General features: G+C 38.4%; 1 protein-coding gene across 1 annotated transcript; it reads right to left on the reverse strand.

The window, feature by feature from the left end:
• Positions 1–9,742: 9,742 nt before the first annotated feature.
• Positions 9,743–11,198, reverse strand: LOC311080342 (interleukin-8-like). Its single transcript, XM_084110258.1, has 4 exons — positions 11,039–11,198; positions 10,826–10,952; positions 10,174–10,253; positions 9,743–10,011 (listed from the first exon to the last, which is right to left on the reverse strand). Coding segments are annotated over exons 1-4 (279 nt in total). The 5' UTR covers positions 11,109–11,198; the 3' UTR covers positions 9,743–10,009.
• Positions 11,199–25,855: the final 14,657 nt, after the last annotated feature.

Below are 25,855 nucleotides of genomic sequence, written 5' to 3' on the forward strand. Positions count from 1 at the left end.
AAGGATTCCCTTAAGACTTCAATATTTTTACCTTGTTTTTATCTCTTATTCTTTAGACGAAAACTTTGATATCGTCATTTAAACACTGATCTACTTTCAAACCCACATTAGCAGAAATTTCTGTTACTTTAACATTTTCTCACCTTCTGACCTGCTGACAGCTTGCAAACAGCTCCAACTTACTGCACACCCTTGAAGCAGTGTGTCAGGAATTTAAACAGAGCCACTGATAAGCAGTTCTCTGTATTCTTTTACAGTCCACCAGTGGCGGATTCAATCACAATAGCCGAATCATAATCTTCATCATTATCATTGGCAGCACATTAATTTTCATAAGCTGCACAAACAGAATTGACACCCTGACTGAACATTTTCTTTTTAATTTCACATTTCTTTGAAGTCAGAGCTTCAGAGCACAGCTGCTTACAGTGTTTGCTCTCTTCTGTCTCGCTGTTTGTTTCAGGACTCTTCATAAAGTATAAAATTTGTACTATATGTCATCAATTTCATTAAAACTGGTTTGTTTGTTCTGGTCTGCAGATTCAACTTAATGTTATCATTATTTTCTCAGTCCCACTTATCTCTGCTGTTTCACAAAACCCAAAATATTATATTACTCATATCTCAATCCCTAAAGTGCACAGACAGCCATTATAGCTGCTTGTTCCTTCAACTCTTGTTATGAAAATTCTCTAGACATCATTATTTTACCACTAAGATATATAATTGTTCCCCATTCTGCTTAATAAAACTTTTGTTCATTCCTCATCTTTATATCACTTAATTTGACTTAACAGGCGTTCATATGGTAAATGGACTGCATATATATAGCGCTTTCACAGACCTATGGCCACCAAAGCGCTTTACATAGCCTCACATTCACCCATTCACTCACTCATTCATACACCGACGGCGGTGTCAGCCATGCAAGGCGCCATCAGAGCCCGTCTACGGAGAGCCTTGGCACTCCCTATTCAGCCCCATTGTATTGATTTTGGTTGCAGTTCCATTAGAATTCCACTGAGGGTGATCGCGAGCGAGTGCAGACTGAATGGGAGTCAATGGGGCTATACGGCTAAATGTGTCTCTTTCACCCGATTGCCGTTGAGAAATCTCAGATTTTATTGTAGGCTTTGCAAGTTCAACATGGGTTATAGGTCGAAAGTTGAATGAACGAGTACTTATGTCCTTTCGATTTCTTACAGGTTGAGTTGTTGTTGCCCATAACACGCTAGCATTCTGCTAATGAATGCTGATTGGTCAGTGAAGGACTGATTACGACCAGAGATACCGCTTGATGGCATCGTGGCATCCGAAGCGGGACCAGAAACAAACAAAACAAAAACTCTTCTAGCACGTGTATTTACCTGTGTCAGCTGTGTTGTCGATGCCTCGAGAGAAAAGAAAGTGCAGAGCGCGAACTCACCAGAGTGAGTGAAGGATTGCCGTGAAGCAGTATCTCGCCATAGACCTCCATTCATTCTGCACTCACTCGCGAGCGCCCCCGCATGGATAGAGACGTGTTACTGCAACCAATCCAGAACCCGGAAGTAAGCAGAGAGTGCCAATTCTCTTCCTATTAGACATTCTCTGGCGCCATCCAGCTCGTCGGGAGCAGCTGGGGTTAGGTGTCTTGCTCATGGACACCTCGACACTTGGTCAGGTGGAACCGGGGATTGAACCACCAACCTTTCGGTTTGTAGACAACCTACATGAACCACTGAGTGAACCACTGACTTAATTTTATTTTCATAACATACATTTTTTACTACATTTCTTCTCATCTTTCCCTCTTTCCCTACATGCTAGTTCCTTCTGCATTCTTTTCCTTTCTTTTCGCTCTGCCTCATCTAACCAGTACACGGTTGTTTGCTTACAATCCACACACACGTCTCTCACACAACAACCTTTTTGTTTTGTTTTTCACTTCCCTCTTCCATCGAGTCTCTCACCGCTGTCAGCCTAGTGACACTTAACATTCCCTCCCTGGGAAAATCATGGTACTTGATCAACTTCTTGCATGCATTTTGCCCTTAATTCTTTCATTTGACAGAAAACCGGTGTACAAAATTTATCAAATTTGCTTTGAGCTGACCCCATAGTGGCTGTTTTCTTTCTATCTCTGTGGATTTCCCAATTCGGCGCACGCCTAGTAATCTGTCAGACGTCTCTAACAGATCCGATTTATTAACCCAAAATCGGACGGGGTTAGCAGCACTCCCTAGTGCTTAATTAATTACGGTTTACTCAATATCTTTCCCTGGAGTACGTTCCAGCAATCAATTGTTTTAGTTCACCTAATTAATTTTGTGTAGTTCTTTTGGAACCACTTCACGAGTACTCAATCTCAAACTGGAAATCTCTTGACCTCCCCTGAGGTCTCAATTTCTCCCTGAGAACTTCTTGCACTCACACCACAGTTATAATTCAATCCCAGCCACCATAGTTCATTCACTTTTATACCCAAAAGAAAATACATTTTAACTGTCTCTTACCAGAGATACTTCTGTTGCCACCCGGGTTCGTTTTCACTTAATTCCAGTGGTTGCTTCCTCCGGACCCCGGCGGAACGGCCCCTCGTCCCTCAAAACTGTTTGGGGTAGGGCTGTGACTCTGAGTCCAGGAGGCCAATTCACCGTCCGCTCTCGGGTCCGAAGGTCACATCCAAGGAATCCCACTCTTCTGACACCAAATTGTTGTGGCAAAAATTCTCATTAAACAATCATCACTGCGTAAGAGACACTCTGAATCAAATAGTCATTCAAAAAGTATTTATTCGTGCAAGAATAGGCCCAGTTGCCCGCACAGAAGTGACACAAGGTTACTCTGTGGAGCAAGTGCGACAACGGGGGAGGGAACAGAACAGTCTTTTATATCATTTTACAAGCTCCTAGATCCTAAATCGGACCACCTCTGACCTTAAGGGTCAGAGGTCCTCTGTCCTCTGTCCAGCTGCCCCTCGTATGCCTCACTCGCTCCTTTCAGGTGTAGGAACATACATTAATCACAATAAAGTTCACTGCTCCTACACAGACTATAGATAGTACAAACAGATAGCATTTTGTTAGTATTACACTGCAAATCAATGAAAATCAAAATTTTCCACTACAACACAAAGGCCAAATTTCTTTAATCATCCATCACAATGAGTAAAACCAAAGAATATAGTTCTGATGTGCATCAAAAGATTGTTGAGCATCACAAAATAGAAAGTGGCTGTAAGAAAATAGCTAAAGAATTGAAAATCCCCATTTTGACCATCAGGGCAATAATTAGGAAGTTCCAATCATCGAAAGATGTTACGATTCTGCCAGGAAGAGGACGTGTGTCTATATTGTCTTAATGCACGGTGAGGAGGAAAGTTTGAGTGGCCAAATACTCTCCAAGGATCACAGATGGAGAATTGCAGAGATTAATTGAGTCTTGGGGGTCAGAAAGCCTAAAATTTTTTATCAAACAACCCCTACATCACCACATGTTGTTTGGGAGGGTTTCAAGAAAAATCCTCCTCGTTCCTCCAAAAATAAACTCAAGCATATTCAGTTGTCAGACACTACTGGATCTTCAAAAGGGACGGGATTCTATGGTCAGATGAAACAAAAAAATGGCTTTTTGGCAGCAAACCCACCAGATGTGTTTGGTGCAAACAGGGATGAAGAGTACCCCATGCCTACGGTTAAATATACTGCTGGATCTTATATGTTGTGGGCCTATTTATTTGCTGGAGGTCCTGGACATCTTGTTCAGATACATGGTATTATGGATTCTAGCAAATACCAAGAGATAAAAAATCAAAACCTGTCTGCCTCTGCTAGAAATCTTATAATGGGCCATGGTTGGATCTTCCATCAGGACAACGGTCCAAAACAAACATCAAAATCAACACAAAATGAGTAACTGAGCACAAAATGAAGCTTCTGCCATGACCGTCCCAGTCCCCTAAACTGAAACTTATAGAAAATGAGTGGGGTGAACTGAAGAGAAGAAGCACCAACATGAACTTATGAATCTGAAGGATCTGGAGAGATTCTGTTTGGAGGAATGGTCTCTGATCTCTTGTCAGTCATTCTCCAAACTCATCAGGCATTATAGATGAAAACTCAGATCTGTTATCTTGGTAAAAGGAGGTTGCAAAAAGTATTTAATAACAGGGAGCCTAATTATGGCCAGCGTGTTTTGGAGAAAAGCATTTATTTTATAATGTGATTTCCTCCCCACTTTCAATTCTTTTACTTCAATGAAAGTTTAGATTTTGGCAAATTTTTTGAAGGAAAGATCAAAAGGATAAACAATGCAGATTTATATTTTACTGCCATTTTGATCATTTACCAGGGGTGCCATTAATTCTGACCAGCACTGTAATTACTACAAACACACACAGCATTAACTGTAGAGTATCAGTGAAAAATAATTAGGCTAAATATTAGTTTTGGATGGACAGAAATTCTGATCACAAAATTAAAAAAATTGAATGCCGCTATACGGCATTTAAAAAAATCAAACTGGGATCAGGAGTGTGATCCTGAAATGAATTATACTTTTACAGGTTAAATCACTACTTCTCTCACACTGTTTTAAATAAAGGTTCTTTATTGGCATATACGTGTCACCATCACGTTCATCACCACTGTCATCGTCTTCTTCACTGCCACTGTCATCGTTATTGTCTGCACTACATTTCCCATGATCCGCCTTGACACACACCTGCACGTCCTTCTCCATTACCCGCACCTGCCAGTCATCTAGTCATCATCGTTATCATTCATTGTCTTCAGCTGTGTCATTATTGTTCTTCAATGTATTTAAGATCCTCTTGTGTCCATGTTCATTGTTGGTAATTGTTTGTGGTTAGCACACACTGTTTGTGGTTAGATCACACTGTTTCACTGTGTTAACTAATCGTTGTTTAGAATAAATCATCTTGTTATTTTTTTGTATCCATTGCCTCCATCGTCCTTTTTGAGAACCACAGCGTGACAATACGGTTCCATTAAAAACATCTATGGAACCTTTCCATAGTGATGGTGAAATAAAGCTTTGTTAAGCACTGGGGCTTTCCCCCTCGACTGTATTGTAAAATGGTTCATTGCTCAAAGCTTTTCAACACGTTGCACACTAACGACATCTTGTGGTCAGAAGGTGGAAAAGCTGCCTTTCTGTCCCAGAAGACCTTTTTTTTTTTTAGTTCAATAAATCACTTTCTGCTCTGTAAACCACAAAGCAATACAATTAATCCTCATAATTCATGTGTTAGTGTAGATGCAGTTCTTATACAATGTATGAACAAACAACTGTATGAATTAATTTATGAAAAAAAAACTAATTCACTTGTACAGAAACAGTTCTTATGAATCTGCTTTGATCTACAAATGCAGCCTTATTCACATAAATTTAAGCCTCAGTCCTAATCCTACGAGTTCATAGGCAAGGCTCATGTAGGCATATATAATCAAAATAAAAGAAAATTATTGTGGAATGGTGAAGTGCTTGTGAACTGGGTAGTGAAAGTGCTTGTGAACTGGAGAGCTGACATTTTATTTTGTTGGTAATTTAATAAATTAAAGTTTTTTTTATTAAGGAACAGCACTTGTTCAACAGTGTGAGGGCTAAGTCTATTTCTTTTTTTATTTACTACTACCGAAGAGCATGACACTCGAAACCTGCTCAAGTTTCGCGCTATTTTTGAATCTGAATACGAAGCAGTCACATGAATGTGTGTGGAAACGAAGCTTCGGACGATCACGTGGTTATGGTAAAACGTACTCGGTTACTAACGTAACCTCGGTTCTCTCTAGAAGAGGGAATGAGTACTGCGTAAGTATCTTACGCTAGGGGAAAATCTCTTTTCCGCGAGATATTGAAGCCAAAAATTATCCTTAATTTTGTAATAATGTAAAACGCGTTGCGGCAGCATGCAGACATAGGCAAGACGGCTCGCGTGCCTATTGGCTGACCTGTGGCAACTGCAGCAGCCTATCGAGAGAGGCCTCTCGTGACGTCAGATCCACTGCGTCACGTCCCGCCGAAACAGGCGTGGCTTAGGCCTATAAATACAGCTCGACAGGCTGATAGAATCTGTTTTTTCATCGCCGAAGCGTACCAGAGCGTGTTGCATGCACGGCTAAGATACATAGTACTCGTTCCCTCTTCTAGAGAGAACCGAGGTTACGTTAGTAACCGAGTACGTTCTCTTACGAGAGGTCTCTCGTACTGCGTAAGTATCTTACGCTAGGGGAACCCAATGTAAAACGCCGTGCGTGCTGAGATCCAACACCAAAGTCCCAAGGGCAGGTGCTCGGGCTCATATAGTGCATGATCACCAGGGAACTCACAAAGAGTCCGGGAAAAAAGGGTCTAGAACAGCATTTTTTCCCCAATTTAGTAGCGTCCTATAAGGCGCAAATTACATTAATAGTATTCCATACAGACAGGGCGAAAAAACTCGGCCTAAACTGATGAATATTGTGGGTCTTACACACTGCCCATAGAGTTATTCAGTCGATCAGCGAGCAGCGCTCAGCAGTTTCAATGTGTGATGTTTTGTTTTTTTGATACAAGCTTCGAAGCCTTGGTGCCGAACGTCACATCACTACCTTTCCATTCCACAAAAGGTTCTAGTCGAAAAAGGTTCTTTATATTTTTAGAATGCTTTTTTACACTAAGAGAAAAATTGTTCTTTTTAAGAACTGTTCACTGAAAGGTTCTTTGGAGAGCCAAAAACGGTTCTTGAATCGTTGTGAAAACCCAATGGAACCTTTATTTTTAAGAGTGCATTAACATGTAAATGAGATCAGATGTCATGAGATTCAATAACTTGAATGGCTTCAGATGTATGCATGAGTTACATGGTCCACATTTGTGACATATTTTGATGCTTTTGAAATGATTCAGTCTCTGTTTATTGTAACTGCATGTAAAATTTTTCCAGATTGTAAGACTTGATTTTCCTGCCAAGATATATATATAGCTGAGATAAAACGCACTCTGCAATAAAACGCACTCTGGAGAGAAGACCTCAAAGAAAGAACACAGTACACACTAAAAAAAAAAAAGTTTTGTGGCACTGTTATTTTTACCCAAATATTTTTTGTTAAAGTAACACACAAATATTCATTTTACCACCAAAACACTATTGTGTTGCGTTTAATTAACTTAAAGCTGGGGTAGGTAAGAATGGTCTAAAAAACTTATTTTTCAAATTTGTTTAAACTTTATGTATATATCAATACATAATTAAAATGTAAGTATTCTGAAAAAGAAAGTATAAAAATCGAGTGTATGTAGACCTCTAACGACTGTTTTAAAGCGAGCTCATTATTTCCATTCAGTCCACCCTCTCCCTTCTGGGGTCCTTCCAAAGCCACGCCCCCAAAACACATGAACGCGCGACTCCGACAGCTAAGCTGGAAGACGCATTATTTACCTGAGACAAGCGGAGAGGAAGGAGCGCAGTGCATGTAGCATCATGTCAGAATCACATGTAATAAAAAAATCTAACTTTATCATTATGAATATAAACAAATAAGATGTATTTTAGTAGCCTACTCACTATCAAGCTATCATATCGATATTGGTAAAGTTTAAAATATATATTTTTTGATTCGCTAACGAGCTAGTTATAACTATAAGGCAAAGCTAAAAACAGGTTGCATTGATACACGTTTTTCCATTTCCATTAGTTGCACTGTGATGAAGATGAATTTCGTGTAAGATTCATAACATATAACGTTAGGCCTACTAGCTGTTAAACATGTATTTTGTTATGTAAAGTTCCCCCCACAGCGGAGCCTGCCGTGAACGCGCAGGCTAGTAAACATGCAGGGTCACCGATGACGGCGGATAAACAGTTATGGCACATTCACTGGTAGGGACGAAATGCTTTACATTGACTGGCCTGCCCATACTTTGACTACAAACTTGGTCCTCAAATCATTACGTATTATGCAATACATGTAATGTAACTTTATAACGTTGCACTCTTTCTATGAGTTATAAATAGCTAGTAAGATAATATAATGGTAACTAACGTTGCAGTAGGCTATGTAAATAATTATTCTAGCGATATGTAATGCTAAATAAGGTTTGCTAGTACATTATTTTAGCAACATGACAAGCCAGTGAATTAGCAGGTTTCAATTGTTGCTTTGCACAGTGCGTGACATTTTATCTGTATGTTATGCGGCTAGAGTTTTAACACTGAGTCAATGGGCTCCGACGGGCTTGTTTATCGTCATCGGTCTTTTTCCGTTTACCTGTCTTTGTTGTATGAGCAGGTGCCACTCGAGAAATTGGCAGTTTTGGTTGTTTGTCCGCCATTAGCACAGCTGCTCGGCACACCGGCAATCTTGATTTTGAATGACAGTACGCGCTGTGCAAGAGAGGGGCGATCAGCGCGTACGCGAACTTGATTGACACTGCTAAGACACTCCTCCTGGCTCTGAAGGCATCTGATTGGTTCTTTACACTCGGACCGAGTGGCAGTGATTGGTCAGAGTTTTTACTGTCCTGCAGCTGCTACAGAGGTCTGATTGTTTTCATTCCTTTTTCTGAACACATAATGTATTGACTACTCTCAGGATGGAAGGACCATTTCACCCAGTATAAAAAAAAGTGTTTCTGAACAGGATTACCTACCCTAGCTTTAACCTGAATAATTTTCCAATATACTTAATTATCAATTTAATTAAAAATTACATTTAACTAAAAACAGATGTGACGATTTCCAACGTAGGCTACTGGATGAAGACGGCGTGCGAAGAAGGTGGCAAGGTGCATGTCAGAGCTAGAAGTATCAGCCAGGTAAGAAAATATAAAGTTAATCTAAAGGCAAAGTCTTTCATTTCTGTTAGTATTTCAGAAAGTCTGTTCTGGGATGCTTTTAATACATAAGGGTAAGTGGCAGAGCAGTCTTTGGGAACCTGTAAGCAGAAAACCCCCAATGCAGTGCTGTGTCAGTGTCTTCCTGGGTCTTGCACTCAGAACACACTCACACACACAACTGTGTGCCTTTGTCAGGTGCATTTCTTACTCTAGTATAGATCAATGTGGAGTCTGGTGTTACCTCAAATCTCCATCCAGGATAGATCAAACTGAAGGCACTAATGAATGGAGCATGGAGCAAATCATTAAGGAGACCTTCTGATTTCTGTCTATCACTGACTTACTGTAGCAAGTTGCAGCTCGCGACTATTAACAATTACACTTTTTGTTATGAGTCAGCAGAGAGCGACCACTTAAAGATAAAATAGTTTACACTGCATCCTCTGACTATTTCAGAACTTGCTATTTTATGTCCGTGATCTCGCGATATTCGGCGCGATACTGGGTCCCTTAATGAACGAATAATTGAAAGTATGAGATACCCAGAATAATCAAAGATCTCAATTAAATCACAATCAATATTTTCTAATAAGAAACACAATCTAAATTTGATAATCATTTGAAATTGGAGTCAGATTAAGTAAGATTCAAAACTAAATTCTACAAATTGAGTGAACTTCACAGAAAACTGAAAAGACATACGCATTATACCTTCGCCCACAACATTGGATTCCGTCATTGGGCCAATGGATGGCCTTTACAAGACTTCTCATTTTGTGTTCTGTAGAAGAACATCATACGGGTTTGGAATGACATGATGGTGAATAGCTCAGGGAATAATACTGAATTAATCTACAGTAACCTGGTAATGTTTTGCAAGATGACAAAATGGCACAATAAAAAACAACAAAAAATCCATTTTGACAATAAAACCATCTTTTATTGCTAGTATAAGTGTCAAAAAACAATGCAAAACTATATCAACATATAAAACTATAATTCAGTGAGACAATAAATATAATTAAAAAAAACATCATTTCACAGTTTATTAAACTAAAGCATGTTTTCACATTCGATACTTCACTTATCACCAAGAGATGATAAATTAAATAGAAAATTCTATATTACAGTAGCAATAGTTGAATTAATCATTTCATTTAGTTGCTCTTTGTGATGTTCCTCTTGTTAATCCTGCAGACATGAAGAGACATACAGTACATTACAATCTGAAGGATGAAAAGTGCTGCAATGTCCAAGTTTAAAAGTATGAATTAAAATGATTCATTAGCATGATTTGATTTCACTTATAATAAGCAGATAATAAAAGCAAAACATCATCATAGACAAACTTACATGAAGAGAAAACTTCCTTGAGAGAAATCACCCAGTCTTCACTAGGATTGAGACACAACTGTACTTTCTTCAATGTAGCACTGTAAGAAAACAAATGTATGATTATTTAAAATCTATTATTATTTTGTAAGACCACTGTAAGGAAAAATACATGACATTCTGGTAAATCATGATTTTATAGTTAAATTATGTTCACCCCCCCAAAAATTGACATTCTCACATTATTTTCTCGCCCTAATGCTTTTCTAAATTTGTATGACTTTTTTTTCTTCCGTAGAACACAAAATTAGTTATTTATAGCAGAATATCCAAGCTGCCAGGTGAAAATAAAAGCCATACAGGTTTGAAACAACATGAAGGAGAGTGAATTAAGCCTCAAATTCATTCATTCAGACGAAACATCCATGTATCATCATCAGTTATGAATTTTCACACGCTACCAGCCACTCTAATGATCTTAAAGACCTTTTATATGAAGGCTTAAATCACTCAAATTAGTGAAAAAAGCATCAAAAAATGTCCACCACACTTGTGAACTCATGAAATGATGAAGAGAAGAAGAAGAAGAGGAGTGTGGAACCTTGACAGATGGAAGCAAGAAGCAATAATGTGTCTGTATTTGAAGTGTTGTTTTAGTAAGTTTCACACTCACATGATCTCCTCATTTTTGCAGAGTGGTCCAGCAGGATTCACCTTCAACGAGAGTATTCTTCCAGTAGGAATTGGTGGGTTTGAATGTGTTTGAATGCACTGGCAGCGCCTGTTCATGCGAGGCATTCCTGCAGTGACAGAGAGAGAGAGTTGGTGTAAATATCTGCAAATGAATTGATTTAAAACACTGTTATGAATGTTATATTCTGCTTACCTTCTGTTGTGGACAGCAGTGCAGCGGTGCAGATCAGAAACACGAAGGCTGTTACGGTGAACTTCATCATTCTGAATCAGCGTTGTGCAGAGAAATGCCAGTAAACGTGTGAAGTGAGCGTCTGCTGTAGTCTAACACAGGCCTGCACTCTCCCTTATATAGAGAGAGACTCCCACACGACACGAGAGTGTGTTGCGCAATCACGGTTCCGACTAATCTTCTCTTCCAAGGAACTCTCACTTTCTCGCTCTCTCTCTCAGTGGCTATTGTTCTATTCCGATCAAGCGAGTATAAAAACACTTCTTAACCCTATGAAGCATACTGTGTCATATTTGATATGCTAATTTCTGAGGCCTCTAAATAATCAACATGGTCAAAACTTTGCTGAAACTTGCAGTTGCACACAATCTACTACAGTCCTTCTGTCGTCTGATTGACAGTTCATACTTTTTTGGGCAAGTTAAAGGCCTTTTAGTGTAATTGTAAAAATGTCCAGCTTCAGCTTGTGGTTCTTTTTTTTTGCTGTGAAATCTTTACTGATTTTTATAAAGTAAAAGAATAAGAATAACTAAGCAACTTAGCTTTACTTGAACTACAAACATAGCTTTGATCATAAAACTAAGCATTTAAATATCATCATATTATAAGACATGTTGGGAGATATCAAGTGAAAACTGATATTTATATGCATTTTATTTAAGTCTGTGATACTGTTATAAAGATCTCATTCATTTACATTACAAGCTTTCAGAATTTCGAAATAATGTGAATGTTGACCTCACGTGCTATTGGAATTATCTTAAATACAAGTTTCCTAGTTGAAAATTGGACGTGAATACCCTCTGAAGTAGTATTTTTCTACTGGGAAACTGGGATCATTTCAATACCCAAGTAATAAACTCTCCAGAAAAGGTATATACTTTTATTTTTAATCCATAGTTTTTCATCTAGTTAGATTTGTCTGAAATTACTTCTGTAAAATACATCTAGCCTCTTTCCTAAGCTCATACACACATTTGTTCCTTCCATCTGGCTCTGCGTTTTGTTTAGAAACATACTGGATTCGTGATTACATACAATAATTCTGAAATTAAAATAAAATGACAGAAACAAATGAATGTCTTAATGTGTTTCTAGAGCAAAAGTGCATAGACCAACATTTAAGAGTAATACTGATGTTGTTAGAAAAAAGAATATGTAGGTTTCATAAGATCTGGATCCAAAATTGGATATGAACAATCAGACGGATACAGCCGTGCGTTGCCATGATAGTGTTCAGTTCTTAGATCACGTTGAAGATGAGGACTAGAGCGGTCAGCTAAGGCAGTTTCTTGCAAAGTTTGCACTATGCCCCCACAGTATGGATCATGAAGATTTCTAATGGGCCGATACTCTGAATGCGAATGACAAGTATGTGTATCTGCAGGAGAATGACTGAAATCTCAAGGGGGGTAGAATGATGGATTTGGCATCATCGCACTGCAAATAAGGAGGATTAGATGGACTCTGCTGAGAACCACGGACATTAGCAGCTCGGCCAGGAATGTGTTGCGGTGAGTCATTCGCACTATTAGGAGGTTCAGTATACTGAGATGTTGACTGGCCTGAATGTAATTGGCTACTCAGTCCACCTACTCTATTTAGACGATTAGTAAGATCTTCAATAAGATCTTGATGACCATCAAGACATGTGTGCAGGGACTCATACCTAGGGGGTGTGGGAATCCAGATTTATTAAAATGTTTAATTTAGGTTTACATTGAATTTAGCAGGTTAAGGTTAGGTATAAATTATGATTATCAGAGTTTTCTAGCAAACGACTCTGGTCAGTCCTGTTTTACTGAAACTCTTGGAGTTTGTGTTTTAGCAAGAAAGTCCAGCCAGTCCTGTACTCGGGTCTCAGTGTTTGAATAGATATGCTGAGTGGATTAGGGTGGGCAATGCTCTCAGTCTAGAACCGGTTCTTAAACCTGTCTTTTTCGGTTCCTGCCCCTAAATGTATATAAACTGTAAGAGAACATTCACGTCAGGCTTGGTGACTGCAGCTGCCGACGGCTCGTGTTCTCAATAAAGAATCCTGCTGAAGAAACAACCAAGTCTCCTGGTCGTTCGATTCTAAGTTCACAACAACTTGGTGCCGTGAACCCGGATGGAGAAAAAGAAAACTCAAAGAACGTCAAACTCAAAGACCTGAATCCAGATTTAAACAGCAAGCTCAACAAAATATCTGCTTTCCAGACTGCATCTTTTGGAATCCAGAGTGAAACTTCCAGCTAAACAAAGATTACCAGACTGAATCTTTCCAGCTTCCTCCAGATTGAAACTTCAAGCTCAAAGATCTCAAAGCCTGACTGAGTTCCAGAATCTTCCTTTACAACCAAGGGTTGGTGAGTTTTTTTTCCGCTCCATTCAAAGAACTGCTACAGACCAGTATATGTGTTTTGCCTCTGCGCCGTTCAGAGAAGAGTTAACAGACAGCTGCAGGGTTTTGTTAACTAAGTTATCCTTTAAAAAAAAGGGTTTTTTTAAGAGATGAAAGATACCCTCTGCCCGTCAGGGAAGATTAACATTACAGGTTAATATTGTGTACCCTTTGCTTTAGGCAGAGAAGAATTAGCTTTACGTGCTAGTTATTTGCAGTTGATCCTCTGTTTTTGTAGACAGGGAAGATTTTAGCGTAAATTGCTAACATTTAGTTTGATCCTCTGTTTTTGTAGGCAGGGAAGATTTTAGCGTAAATTGCTAATATTTAGTTTGATCCTCTGTTTTTGTAGGCAGGGAAGATTTTAGCGTAAATTGCTAATATTTTGTTTTATCCTCTGTTTTTTTTGTAGGCAGGGAGGTTAAGTGTGAAGTGTTGGTCATTTGGAAAGTTAGCAATAGCTGATGTGTTAACAAGTGTACCGTAGAGAAGTTTTAGTTTTTTTGTTTATTGTGTGGTAACGAGAAAACTCACAGAAATGTTTAGAAAAAATGCCAGACTGATGGGCATTATTTGTGTTCATCGAGAATTTGTCTTAGCAAAAGCCACAGAACAGTCTAAGCGCAACGCAGAGCTAGAGAAACAGGTAAATGAGCTACGTGCTAGAATATCTTCGTTGACTAAGAAATTGAGCCGCAACAAAGCTATAGAAAAAACTGATGTAGAAGTTAGTCAGCCAGATACCATTTACCCTGACTTACAAGCTTTTTTTGAAACAGATGTAGCCATCCAATCAGTAACTGATAAGCCAGTAGATTCAGTGAAGGTGTGTGGGGCAAGGAGAAGGTCTCAGGGAATTGAGGGAACTGAAAGTGTTCCTCTCAACTCTTCTGTTGTACAAATGTCATATAATACAAAATAAGTAGAGCAGTGTGATTGATTGGTTAACCTTATTTTATTTTGGAAATTGTTATTGATTGATATAGCAATTCTGTCTTCATTTTCATATTTGTTTGCTGTGGACTAATTTATTATATTGTTTGTGGTGGATTCACTTTTATATTGTTTGCTGTGGTTTTCCTTGTTTGCTGTGATTTTGCTGGACCATTGATGGTACTGTTTTTCCTTCTTCACAAACTGCAACAACAACAAACACTAATTGACACACCTGTAGAACCCCAATCACATCAGCGATCTAATTTGCCAGCTGATCAGATCACTCCCAATAAAAAGGACGTTAGATCTCTTACCGGTGGTGAGAACGCTCTGGACAGATGAACGAGCTGTGTGCTGAAGTGGACTTTGCTGATCTTTTCCCTCGGTGTTGTTGCTGGCTGGATTTTCTGTGCCTGGTGGAGCCGAATCCCAGACTCTGCAGTGTCAACGCTCACAAAACACCGACTAAAGGGAAGTGGTTCTTTTTTTCCCACGCTGATGCGCGTGTGTTTTTAACATCTGAGTTAAAGGAGGCGTTCTTAGATGTCCATTTCTTCTAAGTGACAGATCCAGGAGCTGATGGCGGAGTAGCAGACACGATAGCATTCTTGATGAGCTCACTTGAAGTAGGAAAGGAAAGTTGTCATTCTAGTCATCTAAGTTTTTTTAAGTTGCCGGGCTACGTGCAAGCTGCCCATTGATTTCACGATCTCTCCACTGACAGACGCAGAGCGGCGCCGCGGAAATCCTGGTCCGGAATTTTTCGGGATTTGGAATCAGCTATTTGAGGTCTCGCTGAAACAGACATTCTTTGCCGGTGGCAGGGGAAACACGGAGCTAAATCCGGATTTGACTGGATTTAACTGGATTTGGGTATTGTTTCACCCTGGGACAGAATATTGGACAATTCATGTTTTTATTGTCTCCCCTGGTTATTGAGGATGAAATTGTGATTATGCTGCCCTTTTAAATCTAACTTTTAAAGAAATAATAAAATACTGTTTTGGTATTTTCTTTTGTCTTTCTCTCTGTGTTGGTGTGGCTGGGAATTTAGATTTATTTAAAATTAACAGACTTCCAATCTGTTACACAAATACAAACTGTTGTCAAAGCGCTAGGACCTAAAGATGTAGAGAGACTATCCCAGAGCCTACCCTCAGCACGCACAAATTTTTCTGAATTTAGAAGAGCATTGATAAGTAAAATGCGTCTTTACGACATGTCGTTGCCAGAAGTAACACAGCTGATGTCACAAATTCTAACTGAATCTGAATTCAACAATTTTGAGTCTGCTGTTACGTCTGAACTACAACATGCCAGTAAAGGCGATTTGAGAGAAGGTGTTTTGAAAATCCTAAAGAATCTCTTAGGACCCAAAATAGACTGGTCGAAAGTTACTAGATGTGTACAAAAGAAAGGAGAGACTATAAGTGAATACACTGAAAGATTTTCTCAGGCAGCTGCCACGTACAGTGGAATAGTGGAGGATTCTGAAAGTGTACTAGATGATAGAGGAGCTCTAATCCGAATTTGGGCAGATGGTCTTATAGCTGAGTACAGATCAGCCTTGCCATTCCTACATGTTACGTGGGCTAACGGAACTCTCAGAAGTAACCTAGACAGGTTAGCTACATGGGAAAGAGATGCTGATGTTAAAAGCCAAGTGAGAATAGCAGCAGCTACGTTTAACCCAACGAAACAAGAAAACAGGTGGTCTAAAAAAGAAGGCAAATGCCACTACTGTGGAAACTTAGGACATTGGGAGCGAGAGTGTAGGAAGAAGTTGCAAGATACAAAAAGAAATGCTATGCATAATTCTGCTCCTTCTCAGCCTGCCTACAATCCTGATGTAGTTCCGCCAATGTCCACTGAAACTTTAGGACAGCTCGCGCAGGCTCTTCTAAGAGCACAAAAAGAACAGGAAAAAAACTAATTGTTGGGGCTGTGAGTAGCTACCTTTCCCCTGTAATCCATCATAATGACAAAATAATTTTTGTGAAAGGTAGCATAAAAGAAAAAGAGATTGACTTTTTGCTTGATACAGGTGCAGAGATTACGATAATTCCTACAAAATTGGCTAAAGGTTTAGACATCCCGTACAAGAAAACCAAACTTTCTTTAACTGGCGTAATAGGTGAAGATTCTGTTTTGTTTTAAACCCCGCCCATAGAGGTACAATTTGGCCCGAAAACTCTGACGACAAAATTGCTATGTGCTCCATTGAATACAGGTGCAATTTTAGGCATGGATCTCCTGAGACAAGTACATCTAACTTTAGACATGTCCTCAGAATCTGCTAGCATTAAAATTTCCTCAGCACACATTTCTACCAATAATGCAATCCCTCCAGAGTATGCTTTCTTACTGAATCATCCAATTTGGGCTAATGACAAGGATGATTGTGGTTTATTGACAGGTGTAGAACCAGTCAAACTGACTGGAACTCCACCCCCAGTTACCAAACAGTATCCGATCAGTAAGGAAGCCATACAGGGAATCAAACCTATTGTAGAAAAGCTGCTGACGCAAGGAGTGCTAGTTAAAACCAACAGTCCCTGTAACTCACCCATATGGCCCATCAAGAAATCCAATGGGACATGGAGACTCACCATAGATTACAGAGTAGCCAATAAAAACATTGATAAAATCACCCCGCTAGTGGCAGATCCATCTACAATTTGTAATGGCTTACCATTAGAGTGTAAGAATCCCAGAATCCCATAGGTTGCACACCCTATCTCCAAATGTGACACGTGTACCTTATTCGATCACCATACCAGTGAAGTATTCAACAAAGATACATGTCACAACGTAACCATTCCTCCAGCTTCTCAGTGTTGCATTCCTGGACTACCATCCTGCAACCTAACTTCAGCTACTCCCATCATGACAGATCTACTCCTGCCAATGATGTTCCACTGGTGCATGGAAAATTATGCTCCAGCATCGACTCCACTGGGTGAAATTCCTCGTGAACGTTGCAGTTTTGTGATTGAAAGAGGAACAGATGAATCCCATGTGTATGTTACTACTACAGAGAAGAAACAGGAAAATGACTTAATCGAGTGTCTCTCCAGGAACCCATCCCTACCGAAACTTTTTGCAATAAATCAGTGGTGTATGATTCCTCCACCAACTGGCACTTTTTGGTTATGTGGAACTTCTGTCTACAGCATCCTACCCAGCCAATTCAACGGCAGGTGCACCCTGGTTTATGTTCTGCCAGCTATCAGAGAAAACACACACTACACTCCAAGCTCTCCACAGTTACATGATTCAGCCCCTTCTACCAACAAAGATGGCTGCATTCCAGGACTCACTTGTGTTCAAACGTGGTGGTCAAGAACTCTTGGAGCCTTAATCCCATCGTATGGTGTTATGCAGGCTCTCGATCAAGTCAGAAGCCTGTCGGATTCTGTACAGAAATTGGCCAATGATACGGCTTTGGCCCTGGGCAACATCACGAACACTCTCGCTTCGCACAAGATAATGATCTTACAGAACAGAGTAGCCTTGGATTACATTCTTGCAACGCAAGGAGGAGCCTGTCATGATAGAAACACGGAAGCAAATGCAAGTTAACTCTTTTCTCTCTATTGTAAACAAGTAGATGATAGATAATGTCCAGGGCGAAACAGGATAGTGGCGCAGGGACTTCGATGGTCAGATGTGCCGTGATGAAGGGTGATGACGTGACGTGACAAATCCAGGGTGAACATCCACGGGGACACGAACAGGAACGAGGAGACACCGAGACTGGAACAAGACGAGATCACACACCGGGAACCACATACAACGATCTGACAAAGGAGATGAGAATTGAGTGAGCATATATAGGTGCTGAGATGAGCTGCAGCTGGTGACGGAGTGATGAACTTGATTGTTGATGAGTGCTGATCAGCCGACACGCCCACACAATCAGCACGCAACATACAACAACAGAAACACGAGACAAGAAAGAGGCATAGGATTTATGAACCGTGACAGAGCCTGCACCATTATTGGCCTTGAGTGCTGCACCGGGTTAATGGATCCAACAGAGAATTTGAACAAAATCCAACAAGACATTCTTGATCTTTCAACAAAATTACACCAGATGACTGAAGACAATTCTTCATGGTTCGGAAACTTGATAGGTAAACCCTGGCTGTGGATTAAAGAAAAAGCAATGCTGCTGTTATTTCTCCTACTGGCGTTCTACGTATGCTTCCACAGTATCAAGTGTTTCATTCAACAAATGACTCACGCCTCGCACGAGAAAATGACTGGTCCAACCATAAAAGAATATTACCCGTAAGAACTTCACGGACCCTAATTGCATGTTTGTTTCTGTGTCAACATGCAATTACAGATGAACAACACAGATCATGCTTTGTGCCTGTAACTTACACAAGTTACAAGATTGAACTTGCTTTGTGCCTGTAACTTACACAAGTTACAAGATTGAACTTGCTATGTGCCTGTAACTTACACAAGTTACAAGAATTAACTTTTAAGTGTATAAATTTGTATTTTGTGAGAGTTTTTTTAAGACTCTCAAAGGGGCAAATGTGGGAATCCAGATTTATTAAAATGTTTAATTTAGGTTTACATTGAATTTAGCAGGTTAAGGTTAGGTATAAATTATGATTATCAGAGTTTTCTAGCAAACGACTCTGGTCAGTCCTGTTTTACTGAAACTCTTGGAGTTTGTGTTTTAGCAAGAAAGTCCAGCCAGTCCTGTACTCGGGTCTCAGTGTTTGAATAGATATGCTGAGTGGATTAGGGTGGGCAATGCTCTCAGTCTAGAACCGGTTCTTAAACCTGTCTTTTTCGGTTCCTGCCCCTAAATGTATATAAACTGTAAGAGAACATTCACGTCAGGCTTGGTGACTGCAGCTGCCGACGGCTCGTGTTCTCAATAAAGAAACCTGCTGAAGAAGCAACCAAGTCTCCTGGTCTTTCGATTCTAATTCACAACAGGGGCACCGATGGCACGTACTCAGATTGACCTGGATTTCGATCATCCTGATGTAAGGCCAACATACTTATAGCTCCTCTCTCATTTCACGAATACACACGAGAACATCAGCATTCATTACCGTATTAACCTGCTCATCTGCAAATGTGAGGTGCCTCTGAGGATGACTAACCTCATAGTCCTGAGGATACAACAGCTGTCGAGTAATTGATGCAAATAATGTTTTCTGTGGAAAAATCCTTTCCAAATAATGGTCTAGTCCTCCTTTCCAAATAATGGTCTAGCACGCTGAGAGACTGAACAGAGCAGTGGTCATACAGAGGACACGAGAGATTTTCATCATTTTATCTGGAAGGATAAATCTGTCAAAAAAAAGGAACTAAAAAACAAAACGATCAGCATTAGTTTAGAGGCGTAATGCATGAAGAAAGATTTGTTAATAAATAAAAGTTTCAGCACATGAGTGTTTAATGGACGCCACTATGACTTCCATGCATGCAGGAGGAAAGTAATTTGATAACAGTCAATGAATCTTCTGGTATAGTATTACATTAATCATTTATGCACTTCAGAAAGAAGTTCAGTGGAAGATATGCAAGTAAAAAAAAGATGATTCTTGCATGATTAATTATGTATTGTAAAATCACAATTTTCCCAGGCATCAAAATATAAATAATCTCAGCTCTTTCTTATGTTTTTCTTACTTGCTGCTATAAATATCACAAATCACATGGCTCAAACTGTATATATATATATATATATATATATATATATAGTTGTATTGACATTTTTGCAATGGGAGACAACATATGTTTGCATTGAACACATGCATTTTTCACAAGTCTCTAAGAATAGAATAGAATAGAATAGAATAGAATAGAATAGAATAGAAGAGAATAAATCTTTATTGTCCACCAGGGTGGAATCTTTGCCTCACCAAACATACTGTAAGGATGGATTTCTACTAAGACTGAATTCAAGAATTCGAACCTGCAATAAAACAATAAAACTCACTAATCTGAAGAAGAGATCTATAGGACAGAGAGCACAACACAACTGGCCCAATCTCATCTCTTCCCCTTCATGTTGAGTTTCTGACTCTGCACACTATCTTCTCCCCTACAGGTCTCATTCAGTCATGCAAATCTCACAAACCTACTGTCTCCAGCTGTTTTATGTGAGGTCAAAATAAATACTTCTGGTGCGAATGGTAAAGGGGTTTCATTCACGCAGCAGCAGAACAGTCAGAAAAAAAGAAAACAATGCCTGTACTTCTGATGTGGGAGATTCCCCAATAAACATCACTGATAACCATTTGTCTTTATCCCCCAAACTCAGGCGTGACCACTTGGGGCACGAGAAAGAGTCCAACGAAAGCTGAATAAATATTTGGGTGCTAGATGTTTATTGTTCTTTTGTTCCACTTGTGTATTTAAAGGGAATAGGCAAACCACTCAAGGAAGCATCTGTGAACAGAACTTCCCACACTGTTGCTGTGTGTCACTATTGCCAGGTATGCTGACTCTTTTAAACTATTTTTGATATTGCATTTTGAATTATGTTTGTATTTTATGCTGATCAGTTATGTTTTCTTTTTAATCCTTTTAATTGATGTTTAACTCGGCCTGGCAAAATAAATGTTACATCTTGATTTATTCTGAAGTATTCTGAAATCATTATTTTAGTAGATTATAAGGAGGCTGGTACTACCGCAAGTCTTAGTTAGGGTAGGTCAAACTAAAGGCGCATGAGTAATCCTTATAAGGGACCTTGTGTCAAAATGATTTACGACTTTGACCTTTGACCTTTTGACAGGTTGAACTTCCTGTGACCTTTTATGATTGATGGGTTGAACTTCCCGACTGAGGTCATGGGATTAACCTTTGCCCTATCGATCATGTAGTGTGACAGTTAGTTTTGCCCTATGACCTTCCTATGCTAAATCATAGTTTTGACAGATAGTTTTGAAGGAAAGTTTTGCCCTATTTGAACAGAACATAATGTTTTGACGGATAGTTTTGAAGGATAGTTTTGACGGATTCAAACAGCCGGTGTCATGTCCTATGTGTGTGTGTGTGTGTGTGTCACAGACAACAAGCTTTGTGTTATATGTGTGTGTGTGTGTGGTGTCACAGGTATCCCCAAGCATCGCGCTCCCTCCCACCCTCGCATTCCAGAGCATCGGGCACTGACAGCTGTTTGGTCACTGTGCTGAAACAATTTCACATCCTTTTTAAAGTAAAATCTATACTGAAACCAATTCTTTCAGTTTTAGATGAATTAAAAAATCATCTTACATAAAACATTCTATCCTTTATATCATTTATATAATATAAATTATATAATATAAAACAATTAAACTAAAGTTGAAAACATGCCTTTAAAAGTATAATATAAATATCTTATTGATCCAATTGTTTTAGCTGAATAAAAGTGTATAAAAGAAAAAAGCTTACTAAAACCAATTATTTTAGATAAATATAAATTACATAAAACATTCTGCTCTTTATATTCTATCCTTTATATAATTTATATAATATAAATTATATAATCTAAAACAATTAAACTAAGGTTGAAAAAACATTCTATCCTTTAAAAGTATATAATGGAATGCTTACACAATATATCTTACTAAAAAGAATAAAAATAAAAATCTTCTTACATGTTTGTAAGTCTGGACGGTCTCTGACTTCAGTGATCAAGATATCAGGGGTTGAAATTATAATCCTAAAAGTTTAAAAATGTTTTAAAGTTGTAATAATGCTTTTAAAATCAATGAATTATTAAAAGTGGTAAAACAAAAACACTCCTTTCCTGAGTGACCTCACACTGTCTCAAAAAGTAAAGGAGCCGCATGCGCGTGTCTGTGTCCGTCTATGCGCGCCCCCTCTCCGTCTGAGCTCTGACCCCCTCCTTTGCATACCAGAGTACGGTGAAATCTCACACTAACAAAAGTTGAAAACATGCCTTTAAAAGTATAAATGAAATGCTTACTGAAACCAATTATTTTAGCTGAATAAAAGTATATAAAAAGCTTATTAAAACCAATTGTTTTAGCTGAATAAATAAATAAATAAATTCATCTTACATTATTTTAGAGATTTGAATAAGCTCTTAACACAAAAATAATTAAACTGAAGTTGAAAACATGCCTTTAAATGTATATAAAATATAAATATCTTATTGATCCAATTGTTTTAGATAAAGAATATAAAACCATCTTACATGTTTTAGAAAGTTGAAGTATGTCCTACCATGGATGTCCACAAAAATGCAATGTATGAATGGGTTCAAAATTGTTTTACACAACTGAATTCATATAGTCATTCCTGAATGACCTCACACTGTCTCAAAACATTAGAAGCGCGCGCGCTTCTAATGTATGTGCGTCAAAAAGTAAAACACACGTGTCTGCGTATCTCTCTGGGTGTGTGTGTGGGTGTGTGTGTATATGCGCGCCCCCCTATTCCTGCGTGCTCTGACATCTGAAACAGGACCCCACTCCACATTCCTGAGCACGGTGAAAGTGAGATTAAACAACGTTACACAAATAATATAATATACAATAATATAAATAAATATCTTACTAAAAAAATCTACTGAAATGTTTGTAAAAAGAATAAAATTCATCTTACATGTTTAGAAATTTACAACTCTTGAACTTACATGTTCAAGAAGCTCTTAAGAGAGTTAACATAAATCACAGAGTGGTTCTCTCTCACACCAGCGTCTCTGACTCAGAGGAGTGTATTCAGTGATGGGATGAGACATTGTGAATGTTGTGTTGAATTTACTTCAAAGTAAAATCTTAAAAGTTTAAATGATATCTTTTAAAAATAAAATTTAAATAAATTATTAAAAGTCTTAATAAAAACAAATATTCTACAACGATGGTCTGTGGAAAAATTCGACTTGAACTTATTTTTATTTATTTATCATGGGTATGTAAAATAATTTGAAGCGTCACAAGTCATCTCACGCCTGTGAAATGTTCAATAATTCCTTAAGTTGTATCTGTGAGAAAATGACAACAACATAGGCCTATCTTCAGAGAGAGCAACCATGAAAACATTTAGAAACTGGGAATCTTCCAGAAATAAGGTCCTTCCGATCAGCGCTGAGAAAGAAGTTACTGGACAATAATGTTAGCTTCAGGATATCGGGTGACAGACCGAGCCTCTGTGCATCGTGTCAGAGCGTATGTCATGTTAGTCTGTTAACGCCTTTCCAGAGCCAAAGTTTTGTACACACTAAATTTATTTCAAATCATAACCTTAACATTAAAAGACTGTTTAAATCTTTAAAGTTTGAATACATTCATATCTTCTATTTATCTTTTAGAAGACTTATGTATAATATAAATTATTTTGTTTAACGGTGACCTAAAGTATAATTGTTATTAAACAATGTCTGTTTCAAAACTGTACTTGGTCGTCTTAAGTCTCATTTATATGAAAAAGATTCAACCAGCATTTTTTGTCCATGGGGGGGTTTCAATTTTTATGGTGGGGGCTTTCCATAGCTATCATGTACACCTGTAAACACAGAAAACTACATTTGTACATTTTCAAAATGAAATAAATAAATAATTTAATAAAATGTAAACAAAGTTTTAGCTAAATAAAATCACCTTACATTTCCAGAGAGGCGAAGTAGTTCTTTATGCAATGATAAAAAAAACTATCCAAAAAGCAAATAGTTTATGTTGTCCTATAACAGCCCCAGACCCTTCAGTGATAAACTACAGTGTGAACTGAAGCTTCAGGATATAGGGGCAGACCAGATGAGTCTCGGGGGACAATGTCGCAGTACATCTAGTCTGCGTTTCAGAGCATACTACATCCAGAGTTTATACGAAATTCATTTAAAAGCATAACCTTAAAAGTTTAAATCAAATCTTTAAAGTTTTATTAAAATCATATCTTCTATTTATCTTCTTAGAAGACTTGGGTATTATTTTTACTAAACAGCATCTGTCCAAAAACTTTAGATTGTTGAAAAACTGTGCTTAGACGTCTTAGATCTTTTGTCCATGAAACATGTTGTCAAAGTTTGTCACAATGTTTTGCTGCTGCGTTGTTTTTAAGAAATCCGAGGACTTCACATTGCTCTTATTTAGACTAAGTTGTATCATTTGGAAAATCACCGCACAATTTGAGAGACGCAATGTGTGATAAGTAAAAATCACACATCGTCTTAATTCAAAGTATAAGATCATTTTTACTTGTATCTCCCGAACTATCCTTAATCAGTGCGGAAATATATCAGTGTGAGAATATACTATCGGTCATCTACTCAAAATACATGTAGAAGTTTCAAATGTTAGCATTTGTTGATGGTGGCCGCATGAACAGACTTTGGGGAGAGCTATAGCAGGAAGCTATGCCCTTTGACCTCCTCGATTTTGCAGGCCTTTTTGTTAAAGACCCTACTACAAGTTAGTTCTCCCATCTAGCGGTGAAATTCTATTTTGCATTTAAACGAATAGTGCTTTCTAGCGGTTCTCCCATCTACTCGCTTTTTCAACTTTGGTAAATGTGCCAAGAATCTATGACAACATGTCTTCCGATAGCGCTTCATCGAGTTTAATTGTACATGTTCTACCGTTATGCTGCCTATATAATGATTTACACAACCAAGCTTGTCATTTTAGACCGTACCTTTGACTTACCCGTCGAGAAGAAAGCAGGCAACTTCCCTTTCAAAGTCTTTCTCCTTCATTAGCTCTTTCCACCTGGGAAAAGCTATCCCGATATTTATTTACATACCGATAAATTAAATTTTAGCTTTTTGGCTTTTTTGGGGGATTTTTGCCCCGTGCAGTGCAGCCTTTCAAATGTGCCGCGGGAAGTATCAACGTCTCCCATATGGTCTAGCGGTTAGGATTCCTGGTTTTCAACCAGGCTGCCCGGGTTCGACTCCCGGTATGGGAAGACAATTTTTTTTACATTGCCAACAAAATTCAAGTTATTCAAGTTCATCAATAATCATTTTTAGTCTTAGAGGCCTACACGAACTGCAGAAACAAGCAGAAGATATGTAAAAACTCATAAATGCTGTTTCAGTACTGAATCATTTTCACAAATACAATTATATTGAATTCAGAAAATTTCACTATGGAATATTTACTTTATCATAATTTCAATTTAGTACGTCGTCATTTAAACTTTTCATCTCATAATTATGACGCATAGTCATAATTTCAACTTTTTAAGTCATAATTTCAACTTGTCATAATTTACAATTTTTGTCAATTACGCCTTTTTAATGTAATACTTAAAACGGTTTTAAGTCATAATTTGGTTGTTGACTATAGTAGTGTTGCACCTGCATGCCCACTAACTCGCTAGTGAGAGTCAGAGTAAAGTAAACTCTCATTAGTGTTAGTAGAGTATTAGTGGACTGGTAGGGTTAGAATAAGTAATATTAGAATAAAATATCTGTTGGGGAGCATCACAATAAAGAGTTAATGTTTAATGAGTTAAATGACAACATACCA

This window comes from Abramis brama (assembly GCF_963993115.1).
Source record: "Abramis brama genome assembly, chromosome: 3".
NCBI classification, from domain to species: Eukaryota; Metazoa; Chordata; class Actinopteri; order Cypriniformes; family Leuciscidae; genus Abramis; species Abramis brama.

Excerpts from the sequence above, each read along its gene's own strand:
- LOC311080342 (XM_084110258.1), bottom strand. The coding sequence starts at position 11,108 with ATGATGAAGTTCACCGTAACAGCCTTCGTGTTTCTGATCTGCACCGCT. Across the intron at positions 10,953-11,038 it reads ACTGCTGTCCACAACAGAAG|GAATGCCTCGCATGAACAGG; the intron begins GTAAGCAGAATA and ends CTGTCACTGCAG. Across the intron at positions 10,254-10,825 it reads TGCAAAAATGAGGAGATCAT|TGCTACATTGAAGAAAGTAC; the intron begins GTGAGTGTGAAA and ends GTTTTCTTACAG.